General features: G+C 43.8%; 1 protein-coding gene across 1 annotated transcript in view; it reads left to right on the top strand.

Annotated features, from left to right (window-relative positions):
• UPK3B (uroplakin 3B) overlaps positions 1-25,505 on the top strand; it is a 34,609-nt gene that overhangs the window by 6,343 nt on the left and 2,761 nt on the right. The window contains exons 2-5 of the mRNA XM_089676577.1: positions 12,674-12,817; positions 12,917-13,115; positions 17,225-17,304; positions 19,416-19,545. Of these exons, the coding sequence (XP_089532703.1) occupies positions 12,674-12,817; positions 12,917-13,115; positions 17,225-17,304; positions 19,416-19,545 (553 nt within the window). The remainder of the gene's footprint in view (positions 1-12,673; positions 12,818-12,916; positions 13,116-17,224; positions 17,305-19,415; positions 19,546-25,505) is intronic.

The raw sequence follows: 25,505 nt of genomic DNA, 5'->3' as shown, positions 1-25,505 counted from the left end.
TGATAAAAACTTTCTAACAGTCCCATTTGACAAAAGCCCTGGAGCCCTGATGAAGTCACATGACTCGTGACATAACACGTAGGACGGAAGCGTGGTGACGTAATTTCCGGTACATACGGCAGCCACCATCTTGGTACTCCCAACCACATACTTCTTTCTGCAATTTGTTGCAGTGCTTTTTGCCTGTAAGGGGTCTGCAGGACCCCAATTTTAAATGTGAGAAGTTACTCTGTGTATTTTTTACAATAAATTCTAACTTACTACACTATGGGAAGTTTTCTTGTTTAATCTTCCATGTGGGCATATTGGAGGTGAAAGAAATCTATGGCCATATCCTTATAAGAACATCTGAGTTACATCTAAGAACATGTGAGTGCTTGCCATCTTCACTGGAGAGGAGTCCTTGGTTTGTTTACTGCTGAGGTCAATTCTCACTGAGATCACCGGTTGAGTGCTTTATATGCTTTTTGACCTCTGGCGGGTTGCAGTCCAAACGTAAGCGCGCACGCTAGCTGGTGGAGGATTATCTGTTTGCAGTGACCATGGGATGTCTCACGGCTTGTGCTGAAGATTCACTGTGTCTCTTGTTCTTGGGACAATTACATTTACTCTGGGACTTATTTATTGTGTCACATTTTGTTTATATATATATATATGTATTTGTTGACCACATATTCACTGGTTTATTACTGATCTATTGATTACACTTTTGTGGCTATGTGGTTGGTTAATAATAATTAGTTTTGGCCATGTTTTTTACACCTGTTGCTGTTTTATACATTTGTTGTCTTATTATTTTTCCATCTTAACACTTCATTACATTCAATACATTTATGTATATTTAGATATTTAAGCACAAAGTAGCGCAGCACCAATCCACTATTCATTTATCGCTTTCACTATTTGGAATATAGTTAGGTGTCTGCGGCCACTTTGGTGGGGATTACAGCCATTTGGCAGCGCAGGAGGATTGTTTCTTTTTTCTCATTTGACAAAAGTTGATCGTTAGATCGACTTCTGCTGAGCAGGAACTACCATAGACGGATCAAAATTTCCCTAGGCCCTGCTGAACCAGCTGAATTTTGATCCATCTATGGGCAGCATAATGATAAATATGGATCTCCCTGTAATTATTCTTGGGTACCCAAACAACAGGAATGAGGGGTGTGGCTAAGTTGTGCTGGAATGCCTTTAAGGGACATGGTTAAGAAAAACTTACTGTATACATGGCATATACTGTATATGCCACAGTCCTTAAATCCACACAATATGTGTTATTTACTGCAAAAGTCTATCAAAGACATACAAACCTCAGCTCAATCAATTAAAAAAAAAAAAAAATATATATATATATATATATATATATATATATATATATATATATATATGTACACTTTTCTGCATACAGCCTATTTTAAAGAAAAGCTTAATTAAAATAGTCAATGATGACTTAGAAACCAGCAGCTGTTGAGACAATTAACCCTTTAGTCCAGACATATGTAACATATAACATAAAGAGTGCAGGGATCACGAGGAGTCATATAGCTAGCAAACAGCGTGCAGGAATGTAAAAGGTACAACATAGTGTATATAGAGCAGGCCTCAGGCATGCAAAACACACAGAGTGCGTAGGTTGGGAATATGTAATGCATGGAGCATAGGGGTCAGGCATGTGTAACACAAAGAGAGCAGGGACTGAGAGTGTGTAAAACACAGCAGGGATCATAAATGTATAATGCATAGAGAGCAGGGGTCAGGAGGGTGCAATCATGGAATGCAGGGGTCAAGAATGCAGGGGTCAGATGTATATAGTGTTGAGTGTAGTTGTCAGAAATACATAATTGACAGGTCAGTGTCTACAATAGAAATTAGTAACACAACCCCCCCCCCCCCTCCAGTACACGTTCCCCAATCCCCCTAGGACAGATTTCTCCTCCCCCACTCAATACAGATCCCTACTCCCCTTCCCAAAATCACCCCAGTACTGACTTCCTGAAGCCCATTTAGCAGACTTCAGTTATAGCTGCAATGCACAGTAAGGCAATGTCCTCCACTTGTTGTGCAATGTGACACTGCACATCAGAGCTATGTAGGAGCTTAGAGGAATCAGGCTCTGCAGAGGCACAGTATCTGAGGTCTGAACAAAATGGCAGCGCAGTGCAAGCAGCAGCAGCAGCAGCAAAAAAAAAAAAGAAGTTAGGCAATTATGGTATCGGGATCTGGGGCAGTCTGCAAAAGATGTGTGGCATGTGCTCTCTGTGCCCAGCTTAGTGATGCCCCTGGGCACCCAAAAAAAACAATCACTATAACAACCTCGCACACATTCATACACATCGAATACATATCCCTCCCCTACTCCCCCCAGAGGATCTAAAAAAAAAATCTGTTGACAGAGAGCAATCAAGGGCAAGGAATGAGCCCTATAAAGGGACCTACATGGAAAAAACAAAACACATTCAGAGGTATACAAGGAATCAATGAGAAGATAGTAATTCAGCGGCCTGGGACACCGAGGCATCCAGCCACGGCTGCTATATCTTGTTAAATTTTTGGGGACAAGCCCGGCCCATGTATATTGTTTTATATTTTGGCAAGTCAATAGTGACCAAGTGATAGACGTATGGCACAGTGGGTGGAGTTACCTTTTCCAATAAAGTAAGATAGGCTTGCGGGCGTAATAAAAGAGTAAGCAAATTAGTGAACGGCTATGCGTTGGAACTACAAAAGCATTAAGGATACCCAATAGGCAGACTTCCGTGGTTTTTGGGGGCAGGGTAGTCCAAGCTGAGGTCCAGGAGGGCATGAAAATCAGACCAAAATGACAAGATGACTGGACAAGTCCAAAACATATGAAGAAGATTGGCTGCTATTTCACCACAGAGCGGACATGGAACAGGAAACGCTAGGGTCATCTTATAGGGCCATGCAGGGGTGTTTACAGATGGCACCATGACACTCAGTTTGCACATTCTAAATTTCCAGCGCTACCCACTTTCTTGTTGAGAGAACCCCATTGGCTCTTTTTAAAGTGACTGTCACTTTCAACAAAAAATCTATAAAAATGGCTCCTGTAATAGAAGACTGAATACTTACCTCTATGGAAGGTGGCAAGTCCAAGCTCCACTGTCTTATTGCGCTAAAGCCTCTAGCAGACTCTTCACAGAAAAATAAGCTTTTAGTACTCAACTTAGTTCCTTCAGCCAACCCCTACATTACTCCAGTGTCCTGTAGTGACAAGGGCCGGCAGACAGAACCACAGCGTTCAGCAGGTGGGGTGCAGACATCAGACATCAGTGACAAGCAATCATGCCCACATGAACAGAAAAGTGCTGCAGAAACCCACTAATAACTCAAAAGGGAACCTGTCAACCTTTAAAACAAAAGGTAGATAAAGAATAATAGGATAAAATGTGCCCCAGATGGTTTACTAATTTAGATGTTGTGTTGTTGGTCAAATGATCCGGAGAGCAATATTGGCAATATAGTTTCTTTCAGTGGGCCCCAACCATGCTGGGTTAGTCTTTATTGATGACCTCAACAAAAAAAATATAATGTGGTCCCGGTGGCTACAGCACTATCTACCCCCAGACGTTGCCTACTAAACTTTTATAGACTAAATACCGTATTTTCCGGCGTATAAGACGACTGGGCGTATAAGACGACCCCCTACTTTTCCTGCTAAAATGTAGTGTTTGGCCTATACTCGCCGTATAAGACTACCCCTCTTCCAATGCACACCAGTGGGAGGAATAGTGCCCCATCATTGGTGTCAGTGGGAGGAATAGTGCCCCATCATTGGTGTCAGTGGGAGGAATGGTGCCCCATCATTGGTATCAGTGGGATGAATAGTGCCCCATCATCGGTGTCAGTGGGAGGAATAGTGCCCCATCATCGGTGTCAGTGGGAGGAATAGTGCCCCAACATTGGTGTCAGTGGGAGGAATAGTGCCCCATCATTGGTGTCAGTGGGAGGAATGGTGCCCCATCATTGGTATCAGTGGGATGAATAGTGCCCCATCATCGGTGTCAGTGGGAGGAATAATGCCCCATCATCGGTGTCAGTGGGAGGAATAGTGCCCCAACATTGGTGTCAGTGGGAGGAATAGTGCCCCATCATTGGTGTCAGTGGGAGGAATAGTGCTCCATCATTTGTATCAATGGGAGGAATAGTGTCCCATCATTGGAGTCAGAGCGACGAATCGTGCCCCATCATTGGTGTCAGTGGGAGGAATAGTGCCCCATCATTGGTGTCAGTGGGAGGAATAGTGCCCCATCATGTGTATTAGTGGGAGGAATAGTGCCCCATCATTGGTATTAGTGGGAGGAATAGTGCCCCATCATTGGTGTCAGAGCAACGAATCGTGCCCCATCATTGGTGTCAGTGGGAGGAATAGCACCCCATCATTGGTGTCAGTGGGAGGAATAGCACCCCGTCATTGGTGTCAGTGAGAGGAATCGTGCCCCATCATTGGTATCAGTGGCAGGAATAGTGCCCTATCATTAGTATCCGTGGGAGGAATAGTGCCCCATCTTTGGTGTCAGTGGGGGGAATCATGCCCCATCATTAGTATCAGTGGCAGGAATAGTGCTCCATAATTAGTATCAGTGGGGGGAATAGTGCCCCATCATTGGTGTCAGTGGGAGGAATAGTACCCCATCATTTGTGTCAGTGGGAGGAATAGTGCCACAACATTGGTGTCAGTGGGAGGAATAGTGCCCCATCATTGGTGTCAGTGGGGGGTGGAATAGTGCCCCATCATTGGTGTCAGTGGGGGAGGGAGGAATAGTGCCCCATCGTTGGTGTCAGTGGGGGGGAGGAATAGTGCCCCATCGTTGGTGTCAGTGGGAGGAATAGTGCTCCATCATTGGTATCAGTGACACCAATGATGGGGCACTATTCCTCCTACTGACACCAGGTACACTTGCTGCCCCCTGTCCTAGTATGGTGCTGCTGCAGCCAGCATATGTGGTTGCAGCAGCACCTCTACACGGCACACTTACCAGCTGCTCCTTCACTCGATTTTCGCAGGGCCGCTCGCTCCGCCCCCTCGCCGGTGATTGGCCGCCTGTGTGCCTTTCCTGAGCTACAGTTCTGGCGGCCAATCACCGGTGAGGAGGCGGAGCCGAGCAGCCACGCGAACATCCAGTGGCCGAACTGAAGGAACAGCCGCGCTTCCTGGACCGGATCGTCGTGGGACCGGAGCCAGGTAAGAAACAGCAGCCCCTGCCCACCCCTGTACTTAGTGTCCCTTCCGTTGGAAGGGGGGGGCAGCGGCGGCACCGCGCCGCCCCCATAAAAAGCGTCAGTATGCCGTATGCCGGTGTATAAGACGACCCCCGACTTTTGAGAAGATTTTCAAGGGGTAAAAAGTCATCTTATACACCGGAAAATACGGTAATCAGTTGGTCAGATCTATCGGATATAATCCCGAGCCACAGAAACCCTGCTGCACTACCCCATCCCTTTCTTCCCACTCTATTATCCCCAACAATTTCAATCAAGCTACTAGATAATCTCTTGGGTTGTACATTACTGCCTTCATACAGGCACACTGTACCCTACCCATCGTAATGGATAATATAATGAGGTTTATTTAATAATTATTATTATTATACAGTATTTATATAGTGCCAAAGGGTATGCTCAGCGCTGTACATTAGCGAGGGGGACAGAACATGAGACAATACAGTAGCAATACAATACACGAGGGGTTCGAGGGCTCTGCTCTTTCGAGCTTACAATCTAGGAGGGAGGGGATAGTGGTACAGGAGGAAGTGGCTGTGGGGGATGGAGTGGTAGGAGGAGTGGAGGAGATCGGTTGTTAGGTGAGGGTGGGGTAGGCTTCTCTGAAGAGATGGGTTTTCAGGGTGCGCCTGAAGGTGAGGAGGGTAGGTGACAGTCTGATGAATTGGGGTAGGGAGTTCTAGAGGAGGGGGGAAGTCCTGGAGAAGTCCTGCAGTCAGGCGTGGGAGGAGGAGATCAGGGAGCTAGAGAGTAGGAGGTCCTGTGAGGAGCGAAGGGCACGGGTAAGGTGGTATTTGGGTATCAGGTCAGTGAGGTAGTTTGGGGCAGCGTTATGAATGGCTTTGTATGTCAGAGTTAGTAGTTTGAATTTGATGTGTTGGGCAATCGGGAGCCAATGAAGGGATTGGCAGAGGGGGGTGGCAGATGTGGAGCTGTTGGTGAGGTGGATGAGTCTAGCCGCTGAGTTCAGGATAGACTGGAGTGGGGATAGCGTGTGTTTGGGTAGGCCAGTGAGAAGGGAGTTGCAGTAGTCCATGCGTGAGATGATGAGGGAGTGTACGAGTTGTTTAGTAGTGTCTGGGGTTAGGAACGTACATATCTTGGAGATGTTGCGGAGGTGGACCCTGCAAGACTTTGATAGTGATTGGACATGAGGTTGGAAGGAAAGGTTTGAGTCCAGGGTGACACCCAGGACTTTGGCGTGTGAGGTGGGATTGATGGTGGCGCTGCTAGTCCTGATGGAGAGGATGGGGGGGGGGGGCGCAGGCTGGGGGGAAAACTAGGAGCTTGGTTTAGGACAGGTTTAACTTGAGAAAATGGCGCAACATCCAGTCAGATATGTCGTTCAGGAGGTGGGCGATGCGGGCAGAGAGTGAGGGGGTGAGGTGAGGGGTGGAGAGGTAAATTTGAGTGTCATTGGCATAGAGGTGATAGTTGAAGCCATGGGAGTGTATCAGTTTGCCAAGGGAGGAGGTGTAGATGGAGAAGAGGAGGGGTCCGAGGACAGAGCCTTGGGGGACTCCAACAGAGAGGGGGAGAGAGGGGGAGGTGGTAGCATTATAGATAACGCTGAAGGAGCGTTGGGATAGGTAGGAGGAGAACCAGGAGAGAGCAGCGTCCCTGATGCCAAAGGAGTGCAGTTTAGAAAGGAGGAGGGGGTGGTCGACTGTGTCAAAGGACGCGGAGAGGTCAAGGAGCAGGAGGACAGAGTAGTGGCCATTAGCTTTGGTGGTTAGCAGGTCGTTAGTGATTTTCAGTAGGGCGGTTTCGGTGGAGTGTAGGAGACGTGAAGGAGCAGAAGGATATGGAGGGGGGGTTAGGGAGGACCTGGAAGGTGCTCAGCGGTGACAGGAGCATGCCGACCCCACCGCCTCTGCCACCACTCGGTCTGGGTGAGTGGGTCCAGACGAGGCCTCCATAGGTGAGTGCTGCAGGGGAGGTGGAGTCAGTGGCTTGGATCCAGGTTTTGGTGACCGCTAGGAGGTTGAGGGAGTGGGAGACAAAGAGGTCGTGGATGGCGGTGAGCTTGTTGCAGACCAAATGGGCGTTCAGGAGTGCAATCGAGAGGGGAGGGGTGGATGCGGAGAGGAGGGGGATGGATATGAGGTTGAGGGGGTGCGGCAGCTGGCGGGAGCAGGAGGGTGCCTAGAGGGGGAATGGGGAGGTGGGGGGCCAGGGTTCGGGGAGATGTCACCGGCGGTTAGGAGAAGGAGGAGGGTGAGGAAGGTGGCATGGGAACGGGATGTGCAGGAGCGAGTGGATCTGTTAGTGGTGGCGTGTGGATCGGCGGGAGAGTGGAGTATAAGGAGGAGGTGGTGAGAGCCGTAGTAGTGAGGGTCCGATGTATAGTTGTTTTGGGGGAGTAGGGGGATAAAAGGAGGAGATTTTGTGAATGTAGGAGAAGAGTACGAGGAGAAGGAGTGCAGGTGGCATGTTAGGAGGGTGGGCAGAGTGCTGGTCGATAGATGGAGGTGGGAGGTATCACATTGGGGCATAGAGGTGCGGAGAGGCAGTTGCGCAATGGCGGAGGAGTTCATCTGCGGGAGGAGAGGGAGAGTGGTGGGCAGCTAGGTCTTCAGCTGGCTAGACACGGCAGTCAGTTGGATGTTGTAGGCCGGCGTTTGGAGGAGCTGTGTTCCCGGTGGTCTGATGGGTGCTGTAGGCCGGCGTCAGGAGGTGCTTCAGCTGGCTAGACACGGCAGTCAGTTGGGTGCTGTGGGCCGGCTTCTGGAGGTGCTGTGGTCCCGGTGGTCTGATGGGTGCTGTAGGCCGGCGTCAGGAGGTGCAGCTGGGCACGGCGTGCGGTGGTGCAGTTAGGCACGGCAGCTGGGGATGCTGTAGGGCACGGCAGCTGGGGATGCTGTAGGGCACGGCGTCTGGGGATTATGCAGGGCTCGGCGCCTGGGGATGATGCAGGGCGCGGCGTCTGGGGATGATGCAGGGCGCGGCGTCTGGGGGTGATGCAGGGCGCGGCGTCTGGGGATGATGCAGGGCGCGGCGTCTGGGGATGATGCAGGGTGCGACGTCTGGGGATGATGCAGGGCGCGGCGTCTGGAGATGTTGCAGGGCGCGGCATCTGGAGATGATGGAGGGCGTGGCGTCTGGAGATGATGCAGGGCACGGCGTCTGGAGATGATGATGCAGGGTACGGCGTCTGGAGATGATGATGCGAATAACGGCGTCTGGAGATGATGCAGTGCACGGCGTCTGGAGTTGGTGTAGAGCACGGCATCTGGTGATCCGTGGCGGGATGGTGGGTTTGCGATCCCTGGCGGGATGGTGGGCTAGCAATCCCTAGCGGGATGGTGGGCTTGCGATCCCTGGTGGGATAGTGGCCTGTAGTCCCTGGTGGTGTTTTGTAGTCCCTGGTGGGTAGTAGGTGCCCCTGATAGCGTCCCTGGTGCCTAGCGGTGTGCTGGTAGCTGGGCTCCCTGGTGGGTAGTGGGTGACCCTGTTAGTGTACCTGGTGGCTAGCAGTGTGATGGCGGCTGGGCTGGGCGGCAGTGTCCCGGTTCGTCGCGGCTCAGGACCCCTCCCCTGTTGGCGGGGACCCCGGCAGTAGCTCTGGGGTCCGGATGGTGGCGGATGGAGTGCGGGGGCACCGGAGCTGGCGGTCATACAGCTGCTCCGGACACCATCTTGTGTATAATGCAATAATGCTGGTCAACTCAGAATCTCGTGCACTGCATGGAAACCAATGAGCTTTCAGGTTTTATTACTAAAGCTTAATTGAGCAAGCTGAGATTAGAAGTTGATCGGCTACCCATGCACAGGTGCACGAGATTCTGAGTGAACCAGCTTTAGTAAATCTCCCCCAATGTGTACGTATGTGTATGTATGAATGTAAGATAGGGACCTTAGATTGTACATCCTTTGAGGGCTAGGGACTGATGTGAATGTACAATATATATATATATATATATATATATATATATAAATACATACAGTGGGGATCGAAAGTTTGGGCACCCCAGCTAAAAATTTGTATTAATGTGCATAAAGAAGCCAAGGAAAGATGGAAAAATCTCCAAAAGGCATCAAATTACAGATTAGACATTCTTATAATATGTCAACAAAAGTTAGATTTTATTTCCATCATTTACACTTTCAAAATAACAGAAAACAAAAAAATGGCGTCTGCAAAAGTTTGGGCACCCTGCAGAATTTATAGCATGCACTGCCCCCTTTGCAAAGCTGAGACCTGCCAGTGTCATGGATTGTTCTCAATCATCGTCTGGGAAGACCAGGTTATGTCAATCTCAAAGGTTTTAAATGCCCAGACTCATCTGACCTTGCCCCAACAATCAGCACCATGGGTTCTTCTAAGCAGTTGTCTAGAAAACTGAAACTGAAAATAGTTGACGCTCACAAAGCTGGAGAAGGCTATAAGAAGATAGCAAAGCGTTTTCAGATGTCAATATCCTCTGTTCGGAATGTAATTAAGAAATGGCAGTCATCAGGAACAGTGGAAGTTAAAGCAAGATCTGGAAGACCAAGAAAAATATCAGACAGAACAGCTCGCAGGATTTTGAGAAAAACAATTCAAAACCCACGTTTGACTGCACGATCCCTCCAGAAAGATCTGGCAGACACTGGAGTTGTGGTACACTATTCCACTATAAAGAGATACTTGTACAAATATGGTCTTCATGGAAGAGTCATCAGAAGAAAACCTCTTCTACGTCCTCACCACAAAAATCATCGTTTGAACTTTGCAAATGAACATATAGACAAGCCTGATGCATTTTGGAAACCAGTTCTGTGGACCGATGAGGTTAAAATTGAACTTTTTGGCCGGATTAAGCAAAGGTACGTTTGGAGAAGAAGGGGCACAGAATTTAATGAAAAGAACCTCTGTCCAACTGTTAAGCATGGGGTTGGATCAATCATGCTTTGGGGTTGTGTTGCAGCCAGTGACACAGGGAACATCTCACGAGTAGAAGGAAAAATGGATTCAATAAAATTTCAGCAAATTTTGGATGGTAACTTGATGCCATCTGTGAAAAAGCTGAAATTAAAGAGAGGATGGCTTCTACAAATGTATATTGATCCTAAACACACCTCGAAATCCACGGGGGATTACATCAAGAGGCGTAAACTGAAGGTTTTGCCATGGCCTTCACAATCTCCTGACCTCAACATAATTGAAAATCTATGGATAGACCTTAAAAGAGCAGTGCGTGACAGACAGCCCAGAAATCTCAAAGAACTGGAAGACTTTTGTAAGGAAGAATGGGCAAAGATACCTCAAACAAGAACTGAAAGACTCTTGGCTGGCTAGAAAAAGCGTTTACAAGCTGTGATAATTGCCAAAGGGGGCAGTACAAGATATTAGCTCTGCAGGGTGCCCAAACTTTTGCAGACGCCATTTTTTTGTTTTCTGTTATTTTGAAAGTGTAAATGATGGAAATAAAATCTAACTTTTGTTGACATATTATAAGAATGTCTAATCTGTAATTTGATGCCTTTTGGAGATTTTTTCCATCTTTCCTTGGCTTCTTTATGCACATTAATACAAATTTTTAGCTGGGGTGCCCAAACTTTCGATCCCCACTGTATACACTGTGTATATATATATATATATATATATATATATATATATATATAGCACTGCATACATTGATAGTGCTATATAAGTACCTGTAATAAATAAATAAAATAAATAATGCAACCTTCTGAGGCTACGTTCAGAATTGAGCTGAACATTTTTGGTCATTTTTACAGACTTTTTTTTTTTTATTTGTACAGGCATTTGTTAATATTTTTGCAGGTGTTTTTGCTTGAGTGTTTCTTATTTTAACTATTTTAGCCACCGGAAAAATAATTATTAGAGGGGGAAAACCTGCAATAACCATGTTTTTGTATTCTTTTGCATTTTTTTGGGTGGTCCCATTGAAGGGGCCAAAAATACTTGAAGCTTGTAGCTCAAAAGAAGCTCATGCACTTTTTTGAGCTACAAACTTCAAGCACACAATGCTCAGATGTGGACAGGCACAACGGAAGATCATGTGATTTTGGTTGAGTTGAGTGTTGAGTGTTTTGGAGCTTCAAGCTCCAAAATGCTCAGGTGTGAATGGGGCCATACAAGTGCCTTTTGTATTGTATATCTGTAAACCTGTTCATTACTTAATTATTCAACAAAAAATTACATAATAACCAGAAAAGAAAAGTTACATTTTTAAATCATATGGTGTTCAGCTGCTGCTGAATCAGCAGATATCAGAGAATATCCCATTAGATTGGAAGCTCCATGAGCAAGGCCCTCCTATTCCTTCTTTATTGAACTGTATTGTAATTGTACTGCCCCCCTTTATATTGTAAAGCTGTTGGCGCTATATAAATCCTGTATAATAATAATAATAAAAATATTGGAGAGCGGCTTGCTAACCCTTTCCATGCAGGGTTTTACAACACTGTCAGCTCTATACATATGCTGCTAGGAATGATAAAAGGAAAAGATAAGATAATAATTACTGCAAAGTATCACTCACAAATACAGTTCTCAGCAATACAGATCTGAAAATACAAATTGACCAGTTAGCTATATTGCCAACATTTTTAAATCTAAACTCAAGGCAGATATAAAATACACAAATAAATGTAGCTCTATAATAATTTGTCATCCATTAAAGTTATTTTATTAAATGCAATCATTATAAATATCTAAATGTGTTAGCCTCATGCAGTCTACTGTGCAGCAGAGCTCAGAGAGTGGTTGAAGAAGCAGCACTAGGAGCCAATCAGGTGACCAGCATTGAAAGCAACATACTAACAGGAGGAGAGAACAAAGTAACAGAGAGATGAGCTCATCAATGTTCAATTTCTGCTGTCACGGTCCAGTTACAGGGTAGGGGTGGGTAGGGGTTTTTTAAAGTGTTACTAAACCCATAACAGTAAAATCAGTCTGTATATGCAGTAAAGCATGTTTGTTATACTCACTGTGGAACCTAAGGGGTTAATCTTCTGCATTGTGTAAAAAGGCTGTTTGATCATTTCTTCTCTTCCCCTCCTCTTGTTGAAATGATCACCTGATACAGACTGAACCCGTGGCAACATGCACATGCTCAGTTTGGTGTGTATTGCTAGAGAGGTTTTTTTTTTTCTTGGGAGGGTACATGTGATCAGCACAGGGCCAATCAGCACTATTGTCCAGACGGCGGGTCAGAGGTTTCACATCCTCCTAGAGTAGAATGAAAACTCCTACAAGCTTTAACCATTGCTCTGCTGAAGTCATAAGACTACTCTAACTGCTGATGAGAAAAGGTATTTAGCAGTTTATATTTACTAAAATAATTGCATTTCCATGTTGTGTGTACTGTGGGAGACCAGATATAGTGAATGCAGGGTCCTTTAAGTAAAATACATCTAAAAGTATGATATTTGTCTGACTGTAAACATGATATTACACAATATGCACTCTGTTTTGCAGATTTACCATCTTATGTTCCACAACTGACTAACAGTCCCATCCCAGGGAGAGTGACAGCTACGACATTTGTGCTGGAGCAACCCCAATGTGTGTTTGGGAATAATTCAGACAATACTGTCTGGTTAGTTGTTGCTAAAAGCACGGGTAAGGAAGACTAAAGAGATTTTGCATAAAATCCCATTTCGTAACATCAAAAATAAATACATTTTAAGTTTTTTTATTTGCTTTTTTTCCCCCCTAAAGCTACTTTGAACAACAATAATTTGCAGTCTTTAACAAGCTACACTTCGTTTAGTACATCACAATACTTCCATACCTTCCAAAATCCTGAGTCATTCTATGGTTGCAGTGGTACGCCTCAGTATATCCGAGTTGGCAATGATTCTTTCTGCGATGTCACAAACACTTACTGCAATATGCCTTTACCACAAGGAACGTACAAGTAAGTGACCTATTTCTAAGGCTATTTACTTGTTACTTTTAAAAGCTTTATGACTCGTATAGTAAATGTCTTGTTTAATGAAAAAAAAAAGCTAAGCTGTTTTCTAAATGTGCCATGAAAGAATGGAATGAAACCAGATTAACCTTCTGTTTTGCTCCCCACTCTTCTCCCTGTTTCCAGTAATCTCTAGTTTCCCTTCCTGGAATCTCTTTGTCTTTCCTTTAATCCCTAGCTGGTACCAGCAATTGAGAGCCTAGATTCCTAGACACCTTCATAGATGGACACCCTTGGTGGACAGCTGGACTACCCTGTATAGATTACGGTTGTACTTTGTACTGCTCTCCCAGTTTGACTCTCTTGCTGTTGGCAGCTGTTTGGTTATTTCCCGTTTTTGAAAACCAATAACGTTTTTCAAATAGAAAGCCAGATTAAATCATTTTAGATCTGATCTGTGGACATTTTGTCTTTGTATAGGACAAACTGAGGCTGCTGTCCAGTTACATTCCATTTGAGCAGGAAAGGACATTCAGTTTTTAATGATTAGCACTGCCTGTCAAACTTGGCCATGCAAATCAATGGGGCACATTAGTCCCATTGAATTGAAAAAAAAATCAACCACAGAAGTGCACATTGGCTTCTCTATTAGGGTTTGTATCTGCATTTTCAATTTAAAGTGCATCTTAACCTCTTAGCGCCGGAGCTTCCGGCCCTTTAGGAGTTTCAGAAGCCGGGAGGCGGGCAGGATTTTAGGGCTATATGACCACCGTGATTTGCCGTCATGGCGGTCACATGATCGGAAAAGGTCCCGATCAAAAGGGGAGATCGGGACCTTTCCATGAGTCATGGACATATGTGCTGGGAGTGCGCAGGGTGTGCACTCTCAGCACATATGTATTTTCTAATTGCACGCAAATATGCGGCCGCTCGGCATCAAGGCCCAGATGCCGAGAGGCTGCATATTTGCGTGTGCTTGGCATCAAGGGGTTAACCAAGAACAAAGAAGTAATATATTGCAGCTTACCAGTCTAATCATGTGGTGGCTGCCTTAGTTTTCTTTATTTTCGTAGTTTTTTTCTTCACTGAAAAAGAGAACTAGTCAGCTATGGTCGAGTGTAAAAATTTGTAAGGTCAGCCTTATCTGTCAGAGACACTGTGTGTTCTCTATAAATTTTAATTTTATAAATTGCTCCTACTCCTCAACCTCTCCGCGGCCTTCGACACAGTCGACCACCCCCTCCTCAAAAAGCTACACTCCCTTGGCCTCAGAGATTCCGCTCTCTCCTGGCTCTCGTCCTACCTATCACAACGCTCCTTCAGCGTTACCTATAATGCTACCACCTCCCCCTCACTCCACCTCTCTGTTGGGGTCCCTCAAGGCTCTGTCCTCGGGCCCCTTCTCTTCTCCATCTACACCTCCTCCCTGTCAAGGTCCTACCTTTCCTCAGAGCTTGTGCATCTCCATGTGCTGGCATCCATCTTAGGTTTCTGCAAAGCATGGTGGGAACCTTTATGCCTTCAGGCTTCTGCGGCTCCTCCTCAGAAGGGTGTGGTTGATCACATTTAAGCCTGCTGTCTGCAAGTGCTCTGTGCATTCGTGTCCTGTATGTTCCCTTGTCGCAAGCTCTTGTTCTGTTCTTGTTGCTCTCCTGGTAACTGACTCGGCTTGGACAAGACTGTTCACTGCTTTAACCCTTTACCTGACCTCCCGTTGCTGAACCCGGCCCGTGACCTGAGTATTCTTTGCCTACCGTCTTGTACGGTCTGCTCTGTTGTTGTTGACCCGGCCTGTCTGACTACGCTACACGTGTTCCCATCTAGCTCCCACCAGCTATACGCCATTGGCGGCAGTCATTACCGCAGCTGGGGTTACGCGGGGGCTGCGACCTGGTCTCAGGCTGTGTCAAGTCCATCCCCACCATCAGGGGCCCTGGTGAAGCATAGCCTGGGGCTTAGACTCCTCACCCTGAGGGACTCTGGTCTGTGGGTAGTGGCTGTCGTCAGTCGCTGCGTGACCTTACCATAGGCCTGCCTGCCCAGTCCATCGTTCCTGCCCTGACACTCCCTTGGCCAACTCATACACTCTCTTAGCTTCAACTATCACCTCTATGCCGACGACACGCAAATCTATCTCTCGACCCCTCACCTCACCCCTTCAGTCTCCGCCCGAATCACTAGCCTACTGAATAACATATCAGACTGGATGTCGCTCCACTTCCTTAAACTGAACCTCTCTAAAACTGAACTCCTTGTCTTCCCCCCAGCCCGCACACCACCCCCCATCGACTTCTCCATCACGTCCAACAATGCCCCCACAAGCCAGAGTACTTGGTGTCATACATGACTCCAATCTATCCTTCCAGCCCCAAGTCCAATCACTAACAAACTCTTGCAGACTCCACCTCCGCAACATCGCCAAAATATGCCCATTCCTAACCCCAGAAACCACTAAACAGCTCATCAACTCCCTCATTATATCACGACTCGATTACTGCAACTCCCTCCTCACTGGCCTGCCTAGCCACAGGCTATGCCCGCTTCAGTCGATCCTGAATACGGCAGCCAGACTCATCCACCTCACTAACCGCTCCTTTTACGCCACCCCCCTCTGCCAATCCCTCCACTGGCTCCCGATTGCCCAACGGATCAAATTCAAACTGCTAACACTGACGTACAAAGCTGTCCATCATACTGTCCCAAACTACATCACTGACCTAATATCCAAGTACCACCCAACACACACTCTCTGCTCCTCACAAGACCTCCTTCTCTCTAGTTCCCTGGTCTCCTCCTCCCATGCCCACTTCCAGGACTTCTCCAGGGCGTCACCCATCCTCTGGAACTCCCTACCCCAATCTATCAGACCATCACCTACTCTCCTCTCCTTTAGGTGCACCCTGAAAATCCACCTCTTCAAGGAAGCCTACCCCACCCCCCTGCTAATTGCCGACCTCCTCCACTCTTCCTACCACTCCATCCCCCACAGCCATTTCCTCCTGTACCAATACCCCCTCCCTCCTAGATTGTAAGCTCGAAAGAGCAGGGCCCTCGAACCCCTCGTGTATCACATTGTATTGTTTTGTACTGTCACATGTACTGTCTCCCATTGTAATGTAATGTGAGTGAACTATTGGCGCTATATAAATACTGTATAATAATAATAATAATTTTACTGGTGTTTCTGCCTGTCAGGGCAAAATATTAGCCCAGTATTGGTTGTAGAGCCTCCATCAAGTAGCTGCTGGAGGAGAGCAACACTCTCAGTTACCCAAGTCTATAGTTTGTTTCAAGTAATTCTAACAGTACCTTTTTTATATAACAGTTTTTACAATTTACAAATAAATAGTAATAAAAAAAAAAAGTAAAACGAGGAGTTCAAGTGTCTCTGTGCTCAGACTAAGGACATTAAAGTATTTACAGATCCCTAACTTTAAATGAAGATATCACTGACCTTCCTAGCTGTTTGTTCTATGAAGTCATTTATTCTTTAAGACCCTCAAAGATCATAACAAAGACAAAGTTCAGATTTAGCCAACCCTGCTGGTTGTTTACATTAGGAGCTTGCAGGCTGCCAAAGATCTGCTCTCCATAGAAAAAAGCTGATTTCTATGCCTGTGTTGTTGAACTTTGAAAATGAATTTCTCTTCAATGCCAATAGCTACAGAGTTAAATGGGGGCCTTTTGTAAAAGTGTTTTTGCTGCTTGTTTAGGATACATTTTTAGAGTGCACAGTTTGGGCACCGGTGCATTTTTGGGCTATATTTTTATACAATTCAAGATTTGAGGATTTGACTATTACACATGCCTGTTGGTGACTGGTACTCTTTCATATAATCAGTGCTAGAATTTCTACTAAAATGAATTATATACCATATTTGTCTAGGGGTGGTCTATTTAGCATGGAATGTTCGGAAGACAGTCAAACGCATAGGTGAAATACATAAATTATATGTGCAGAGTTTACCTGTCACACTGCATTGTTAGCCCACTATTTCCTATTTTAATTTTTTATATTTGTCATAGCATTTAGTAAAATTGTATGAGTTTTCATTCATGCTTTACTATTGTTCTAAAATGCTTCCCTTAAACATTATTATATTTTTTACTTACAGGGTGAAATTTGTGATCATCAATAAAGCAAATATATTGATTAATCAAACAAGTTGGTCAGGTTTTATCACACTTAGTGCAGGTAATATTATTGAAGATCTTTTTTTTTTTACTTTGCAAATTTAATATATATTTTATAATAATGAAAAGTAAAAAAAAGTGTTGTTATAAGAAAAGTGTTATAAATTGAACACAATAAGAATTGCTCAGTCATGTAAACATGGAATTGCACTTAAGGTCTTACTACTACTACTTACTACTTTGGACAGAATGAGAAAGGCAAAGAACGTCAGTCATGTTTTTATGGTGGTCCACCGAGGGAGATTTTCCTAAAAGCGAGTGATGGGAAATCGCTACAGTGGGACTAAAGACTAATGCAGGCCGTACATGGTTCGAATTCTGAACGATTTTCCTACGAAAATCGGACCTAGGAATAACCGGCCGATTTTAGCTCTGTTAGTGGGGCAATGGCATTGGCCAATTTTTGTGTTTCTTCCGATTTCGTTTATCGGGCATGCTGGAAAATTCGTGAAAAACTACCGGTTTTCGAAATCATTGGTGGCACCATCGGATTACAGAACGAACGACGTTTCGATTTTCGGATGAAAAATCATTCAGAATTCGAACCATGTATGGCCTGCATAAAAGAAAACACCTTTTTTCAGTGGGGAAGGATTAGATGCTTTGTCAAGTAAATCCTCTCATTTTTTGTCTGGCTGTCTTAGGATGCCAGATGGACAGGGAGTTAGGTGAACCATCTCAACAGGGTTTTGATCACCAATAAAAAAATTACAGAAGTATTTACTTTCTCCAAGTTTAAAACTAAAAAACACCCATTTGATTGGAGGACATGAGAGACTGTTGAGTACTTGCATTTTAAATATTATGTTTTTTTGATTGAGAGGTAACAAGGAGGGTGTTCTAGCAATGTCATCAGTCCAGGATCACCAGGAATGGGTGCATACAGCAATGTCTGGGTAAAAAGTACTACTATGTAGAAAGTAATTCTCCCTTTATTTATTTTGAATTTGACTGTACCTTGAAACTAGTACTTAAGCCTTTCGGGGGGGGGGGGGGGGGCATTCTTCCCTTTAGCTGCTCTTTTCTATAAATTATTGCCAGCCCCTCTACTTTTATTTTGCTCCAAATACTTTTTGCACTTGTTGCTTCATGTCTCCCTGCACTGTTTCCCTGAAGCGTGCACTGCACAGGTCATGAACAGTCAGGTGATCCCCTGCTGTTATAATCCTGATGCCAATTTATATAAAATATATCAGTAATTTACAGTAATGACAGTTTATTTTCAGTCATTTAAAGGTATTTTGGTCTTAGTTTTGGAAAGCTACACTGTGCCGGCAGGAAGGGAGCAGCTGCCTATCCTGCCCATGTTGGAGGACAATGGTTGCCAAAGCAGAGTATAATGCTATGTTTATCTATGGTCAGACCACTGGCATGCACAAATGTAGTTTTGGTCAGGAGTGGGCATGTAAGGGTGGTTCCAGGGAGCTCCAGTATGGCAGTTTAGCCAACCTTCAAATTAAAATCAAGGAGACACATTATTTGATAGGAGAGTTTAATAACACCTTAACATTGCTTCTGTGTCCATGCATAGCTAATGAGAAATAGAGTAAATCCTAAAATTCAGATGGTATTAAATTCAGACTAAATTTCACAAACTCAGATATCCAGATCTGAATCTGAAATTCAGTGAGGTTTTGTGGCAGTTCACTTTTCAAAAAGTGAAAACATGGAAAACATGCAAGGACCTCCATAGGACCAAGCAGAAGTACTGGAAAATATTCCATCACCTTCAACACTGGTATAAAAGAGAGCCATCTTACAGCATTTCCCACTTTTCATAGTAGTGGAGGGAGAAAACAGTGTAGGGAGAAGTTGTTGATTTTTAATAAATATCACACAGTTTTAGTATGTTTTACATATTACCTTATGTATATATACCCATATATATATATATATATATATATATATATATATATGGGTATATATACATACACCCAGATATACTGTAGATATATATACCCAGATATAGATATATATACCCAGATATATATAGATATATATAGATATATATCTATATATATGTGTGTGACAAAAATATTATTTAGCTGACCCTATTAAAGAAAGTACACCGACCAGGGCTATTTATTAATCCTTTATTATTCATATTTACAGGAAAGGATCCAGCAGCAATTGATACTTGGCCAGGGGGACGTAGTGGGTGTATGATTGTTATTACTTCCATATTATCAGTCCTGCTCGCTGCAATCGTTGTTTCTTTGATTGGGACATTTATCATTGGAAGGTAAAAAAAATATTTTTTAATAAAAATTATACTATTTAAATAGTGAAGCAGGATAAAATTTGCTTTGGCTTGCTTAATCATGTGATGTCATGCACATTTAGGTTGTAGCAACCAAGTGGTAAGTATTTTTTTAAAGTGTACTTACTTAAACCATATTCCCAAGTTTATAATCAAATTTGAGAACACCTCATTATATTTTTGTTATTTGTGATGAGATGAACTGCTCTGGGTTTGGTTCAAGCAGGACTCTGCGAACTTCAAAGTTGGGATGCTGAACCGAAACCTCATTGAAATCAATGAGAGTCAAATCTGTCAAATTAAAAATGTCTATTTTCCAGGATAATAGGCAAAGGGGTGTCACAAAATAAAATACACCCAGCGACCCGATGCATGTGACCAATCCCAACAGTACACATGACAGCTCCCCAAGCTGTTGTCACCTATATAAGAGAACACCGCATTATATTTTTGTTATTTGTGAACTGCTCTGGGTTTTCGGTTTGATTCGAGCAAGACTCTGTGAACTTCAAAGAAGTCGGGATGCCGAACCAGAACCTCATTGAAATCAATGAGAGTCAAATTTGTCAAATAGGCAAAGGGGTGTCACAAAATAAAATACACCCAGCGACCTGGTGCACGTGACCAATCCCAGTACAAATAGCCAAATGACAGCTCCCCAAACTGTCATCACCTATATAAGGGAAGGGTTGGTGATAGTGGTTACCTTAGGAACCAATGACAGCGGGAAAGTGTCATATATAGAAGATGTAAAAAATACAATTGATAATGACAAACACAGCTGCCCAGACAAACATAAAGAACTATGCAGTAGTTTTCCTTCATGGAGGGTCCAGAATAAAAGTAAGCTGCAATTTTTTTTTAATCATTTCTTTATTTTTCCAAAGTATATTAGAATACAACATGACAAATTAACATGAGGAAAATACAAGTTTTAGCAAGCTATATTACATATACGGTATAGCTATAAGATGAATAAAAATCTCTATTTAGGGAAGTATGACATAGATAAAAAATAACATATAAATTAAATAATGCTATAAATATAATAGTCAGCAGATTTCTAATTCTGTAAGCTTCAATAATTAAACTTTTTTTTAAGCTATGCTATCTGAATAGGGACACAAATATAAAATAGGCGTTATCCCAATTTGGATGCAAAAGTGAAAATACACAAGTTTAGGCAAAACTGCTGCCTGCCTCCACTTGTAGAGGTAAAGACCATTTCTACACACAGTGTTTACGGCTTCTGTCTAGGGTTTTACTAGAGGACTATGACATTAGAAACTAAGAAATAAAGAGCGTATAACTGCCTCTATGCACTGATACTGTTAGATGTATGATGTGTGTCTGGAAAGCAGGATTTCTGTTCTCTTTAACCCTAAACGCTCACAGCCCTAAACGTGAGCACTGCACTATATAGCCTCTGTGTATTTGAGCCTATTTTAGATTCTGACAGGCTATACTGGACACTGCATATGTGGCTCTGTTAGGGATCCGGGTATGACCAGAAATGTGTGGACTGACACAAGGAAGTAGCAGGCTTCAAGAACACAGGCGTAGTCAGGCTGGAGAGGTGGAATGGTCAGGCAGGCCGTAAGGTACTGTCAGGTGGCACCTGGCAGTGTCTCTAGCAGCCCACAGCACGGATTTCCTCAGGGCGCGGGGTCTAAGTCCCAGCCTGCTATTCACCAGGGCCCCTGATGGTGGGGATGGACTTGGTGCAGACTGGAACCAGGTCGCGACCCCTGAGTGCGTCCGGCTGTGGTAGAGAGTACTGGCAGAGGAGTGCAGGAACGGAGTCTGATGGGAAGAGGCAGGCAGACTTACCAAAGGTGATCCATGCGGGATGGATGGATCATCGGGTGAAGTAAGCGTAGTCAGACAGGCCGGGTTGGTATCATGCGGGCAGCGTGGTACAGGAGGAGCAAGCAGAGAATGGTCGGGGTCACAAGCCAGGTTCAGCAGGTAGCGGGCAGCGCGGTACCGAGGATCAGGCAGAAGGATGGTCAGGCAAGCCAGGGGTTCAACAGGAGATGGTCAGCAGAGGTCAGGATCAAAGCAGGGTCAGCAACAAGGCAGGAACACAGGATACCAGGTACAGGGGCTCATGGGAAACATACACCAAGGCCCAGATCACAGGCCTGGTCATTCCTTATATGCACCTCCTGAAATCAGCCTCAGGTGTTTTGGCTGACTGCAGGAATGAGCCTCTGGTTGCTGAGAGCACCCGCTGGCCAGCCCTGGTACTGCAACCCACAAGGCAGGTGAGTCCCACCACTATTGGCGAGTCCATTCCTGACAGGCTCCTGGGCAGCCAACAATGCAAGAATTTGACTTATGTAGGCCAGATTGTGCATGTAGCCTAACTCCCTTCTGCTCAGAGGAGGAGTTTGATCATTATATGGGATTGTAGTACACTATAGAATAGTTTGTTTTGGAAAGTCCAATACCAATGAATCCTGGTGTAAAGACAAATAGTCGCATCCAGAAACACACTTTGCAATGAGGAACACACCATCCAAATAACATTTATTTAAAACTATTACAATTGTAGAACAGAAAGCACTCTATTGCATGCAGAATATCAAACAAGGAAGTCCCAGTTCTCTGGTCGATGTGCGTGATAATGTCAGTACATCTAGCTCTACCCTACGCATTTTGTCAATAAGTGACGTCATCTGGGGCATAGAGGAGTAACGTCTGTCATACACTGAAATCACTACAATGCAAGGAAGACAGATCCCTCTTCCATCACTAGTATTATATGAGCTAATGAATACCCTGATTCCCACAATGTCATCTAGTGACTAAGAGTAAAAAAAAATTTAAAAGCTGCAAAATTCCTGATTACTTTCAGAATAGGGGAGTTGCCAGGGGGGCTAAATTTGCCCCCAGTTTGGCAAACCTTTTCATAGAGAAAATCAAGTAGGACGTCATCTATATAGAGACTCAAGTTGGTCATGTGGAGAAGGTACAGTATATAGATGACACCCTCTTCCTATGGGAGGGGAATTTGAAATCTTTGGAAGCATTTATGAGTGAGCCAAACAATAATGATCAAGGTGTCTATTTAACTTATGATGCTACTCATCATGAGATCCATTTTTTAGATCTTAAAATTATTGTTGAAGATGTTACCATCCATAAAGACATGGTTAGAAATTCGGTATATGCCTTTGGATAGCTACCACCATCCATTGTGGTTAAAATTTTTCCCTAAAGGCCATTTTCTCAGGTTGCGGTGTAATTGTATGCAAGCAGATGATTATTTCACAAGTAAGAGATCTCAGGCTGCAATTTTGGGAGAAGGGGTATGAAAGCAATATTCTGGCCCAAATTATTTCACATGTTGATTTACTGGATATAGACAAATTATTGAGTGAAAATAACAAAAACTTGACCAAGCCAGATACATATAATTGGTCTATGCACACATCTTACTCCACACAGCATTACACAGCAAAGAAAGTCTGAATCAGAAACACTGGTAAGTGTTGAGAAGTAATAAAGTCTTAGGCCTTCTTCTACCCAATAATCCTTTTGTTATACTTAGGGGAGTTCCATCCCTATAGTACAAGATAGCCCCTAATATTATTGATAAGCCTGTTAGACCTTTTTTTTTTCAAACCATGAAGGTGTACTACCCACGCACAGAATGCAGCATTTGTTACTATAACTGTTTTAAAGGAAAAAAATATTTCCACTCTATACATACTTTAAAATCATATGATATAGATTAATTTATTATATGTTCCTCTAAGAATATTGTGTACAGCGTATATGTTGCAGTACCCAAAAACTATGCAATCTTTCACAATAAAAATCTGGAAGGTACTCTTTTTATTGGTATAAATAAAGTTGTCCCTCATTGGAGGGGAAGTTTCATTAAAACAAAGATCTTGAGGTTGTAGATGAAATGGATATATGAATTAAAAGCTTTTACTTCAATTGGTCTCAGCATTGAGTAGGACATTAATTCATATATTATTAACACTTTAAGGTTTTTGATGAGTCTTGAATGTATTTTTTTTATTATTATTTATTTTAAATGTTTATTATACATAGATTGTAATGTCACATAATAGGTTGTTGATCTTTCTTACCTTTTGTGTTGTTTCATATTCACAACTGAATTTATGATTAGTGGATAATTGAATACAATAGACATTAATTTTCTAATTTTTAATTTTATTAAAAATGTAATTTCATTTTGGTCAGTAGATGGGATTCATATAGTAATCAGGAATTTTTTCACTTTTCACCATGTTTTATTCTTAACTTTATCCACTAGATGATGTTGTAGGAATCAAGGTGTGCATTAACCCAAATAATACTAATGTGGGACGTGGATCATCCTTGCTTGCATTGTAGTGATTTATGTGTGTTAAGGACATTACTCCACTAAGCCCCTGATGATGCCATGTATTTTTGAAATGCGTAGTCATTATCAGATGACTGGGACTTCCTTGTTTGATATTCTACATGCAGATGAGCACTATGAGCACTGCATGTGAGCATTCAGTTTTAATCTTTTTAAATGAATATTATTTGATGGAATTACACTACTGGGAATGCTTCCCTGTATATTTTCTTCTTCTGTGTGACACATTATTGATGGCAAACTGAGAGAAGTTGGAGAGATCTTTGCTTCGCTCCAAGGGTCCACATAATAGTTGAGCTCATGTCACCATGTGACAATGGGGGTCACATTTTTCTGGTAAGCTGCCTTGTGAACTACTTGGGTGGTGTGTTCCTTAGTGCAAAGTGTGTTTTGGTATGCATCTATTTATCTTCACGCCAGGATTCCTTTTGGACTTTATTCATATTTTTTAATCTTCATTGATTCTAATGTGTGTGATTGTTCACGATTTTCCTTACACATTATTGATATATGCACTTTATTTGCATTCACCTATTCTTGATTATCTATGTGATTAGCACATCACTTATTATTTGTAATAGTGTTTATTTTGTATGTGGATGTTGTGTAAGCAGCTTTTAATATTGGTTAATTCATGCCCTGAGCACATATATGCAAAAGCACATTTCCATGTGTATCTATATGCTGTGTAGGCACGGCTGGTGCTAGACTGTTTTTTGCCCTAGGCAAGACCAGCTACTTGCCGCCCCCCCCCAAGAAAAAAAATAATACATTTAAATACAGTAGTAAATATTAAATCAACAAAACAGGAAACTGCTAAATTTCTTTTAATTTGCAAAAATAAGTGCCATAGGATGCCACCAGCACCAATATTGAAGACAAAATCAGTGTCATGGATGGACTGTATCAGTGGCTGGCATTGGCAAGGTGACCGTTGCAGTGAGTGGAGGATAATGGATCCACAATTTGACAGATTCCAGGCTGGAATTCCCCAGGCAATGGGGGAGATAAAACGCTATTACAGCAGGTAGGCCAGCCCACACATACACACAGAACACTTGAACTGAGCGATCCCACACAGTGATAGATTGGACACAACACACCACCACCAATACTGACACAGATCAGCAGGCCCAGCAGGCACTAGAAGAGCAGGCTGTGGGATCATGATGATGTCATCATTCACTGACACATTGCACATGTAATGGATGTCCGGCTGGGTCACACTCACACAGACATGAGACATCAGAGTCAGACATTACCTTCCTCCGCAGGCGCAGCTCTGCCACCGCTGATGAATAGGAAGAGAAGGGCTGGAACTCCACAATAATTAGCAGCCACCAGCCAGCTTGCAGTAAGTGACTGAGTCTGAGAGGAACACTGGAAGGCGTGGCAGCTCAGCTGCTACACTGGCCCCAGACACCCGATTTCTTCCTCTGTCCTTTATTCCTCCCCTTTGCCGCCCCTCCACTCAACTGAAGGATCATTTATGACGTGGTGGCGTCCCACGCAGAGAGTGCCGGCCTGAGCTTCGCCCAGGCACCTCTAGGTGGTAGCA

This window comes from Staurois parvus, unplaced genomic scaffold (genome assembly GCF_062004578.1).
Source record: "Staurois parvus isolate SC_StPar_1 unplaced genomic scaffold, SC_StPar_1.0 ptg000172l, whole genome shotgun sequence".
NCBI classification, from domain to species: Eukaryota; Metazoa; Chordata; class Amphibia; order Anura; family Ranidae; genus Staurois; species Staurois parvus.
This window is presented reverse-complemented; position numbering and strand designations above follow the sequence as displayed.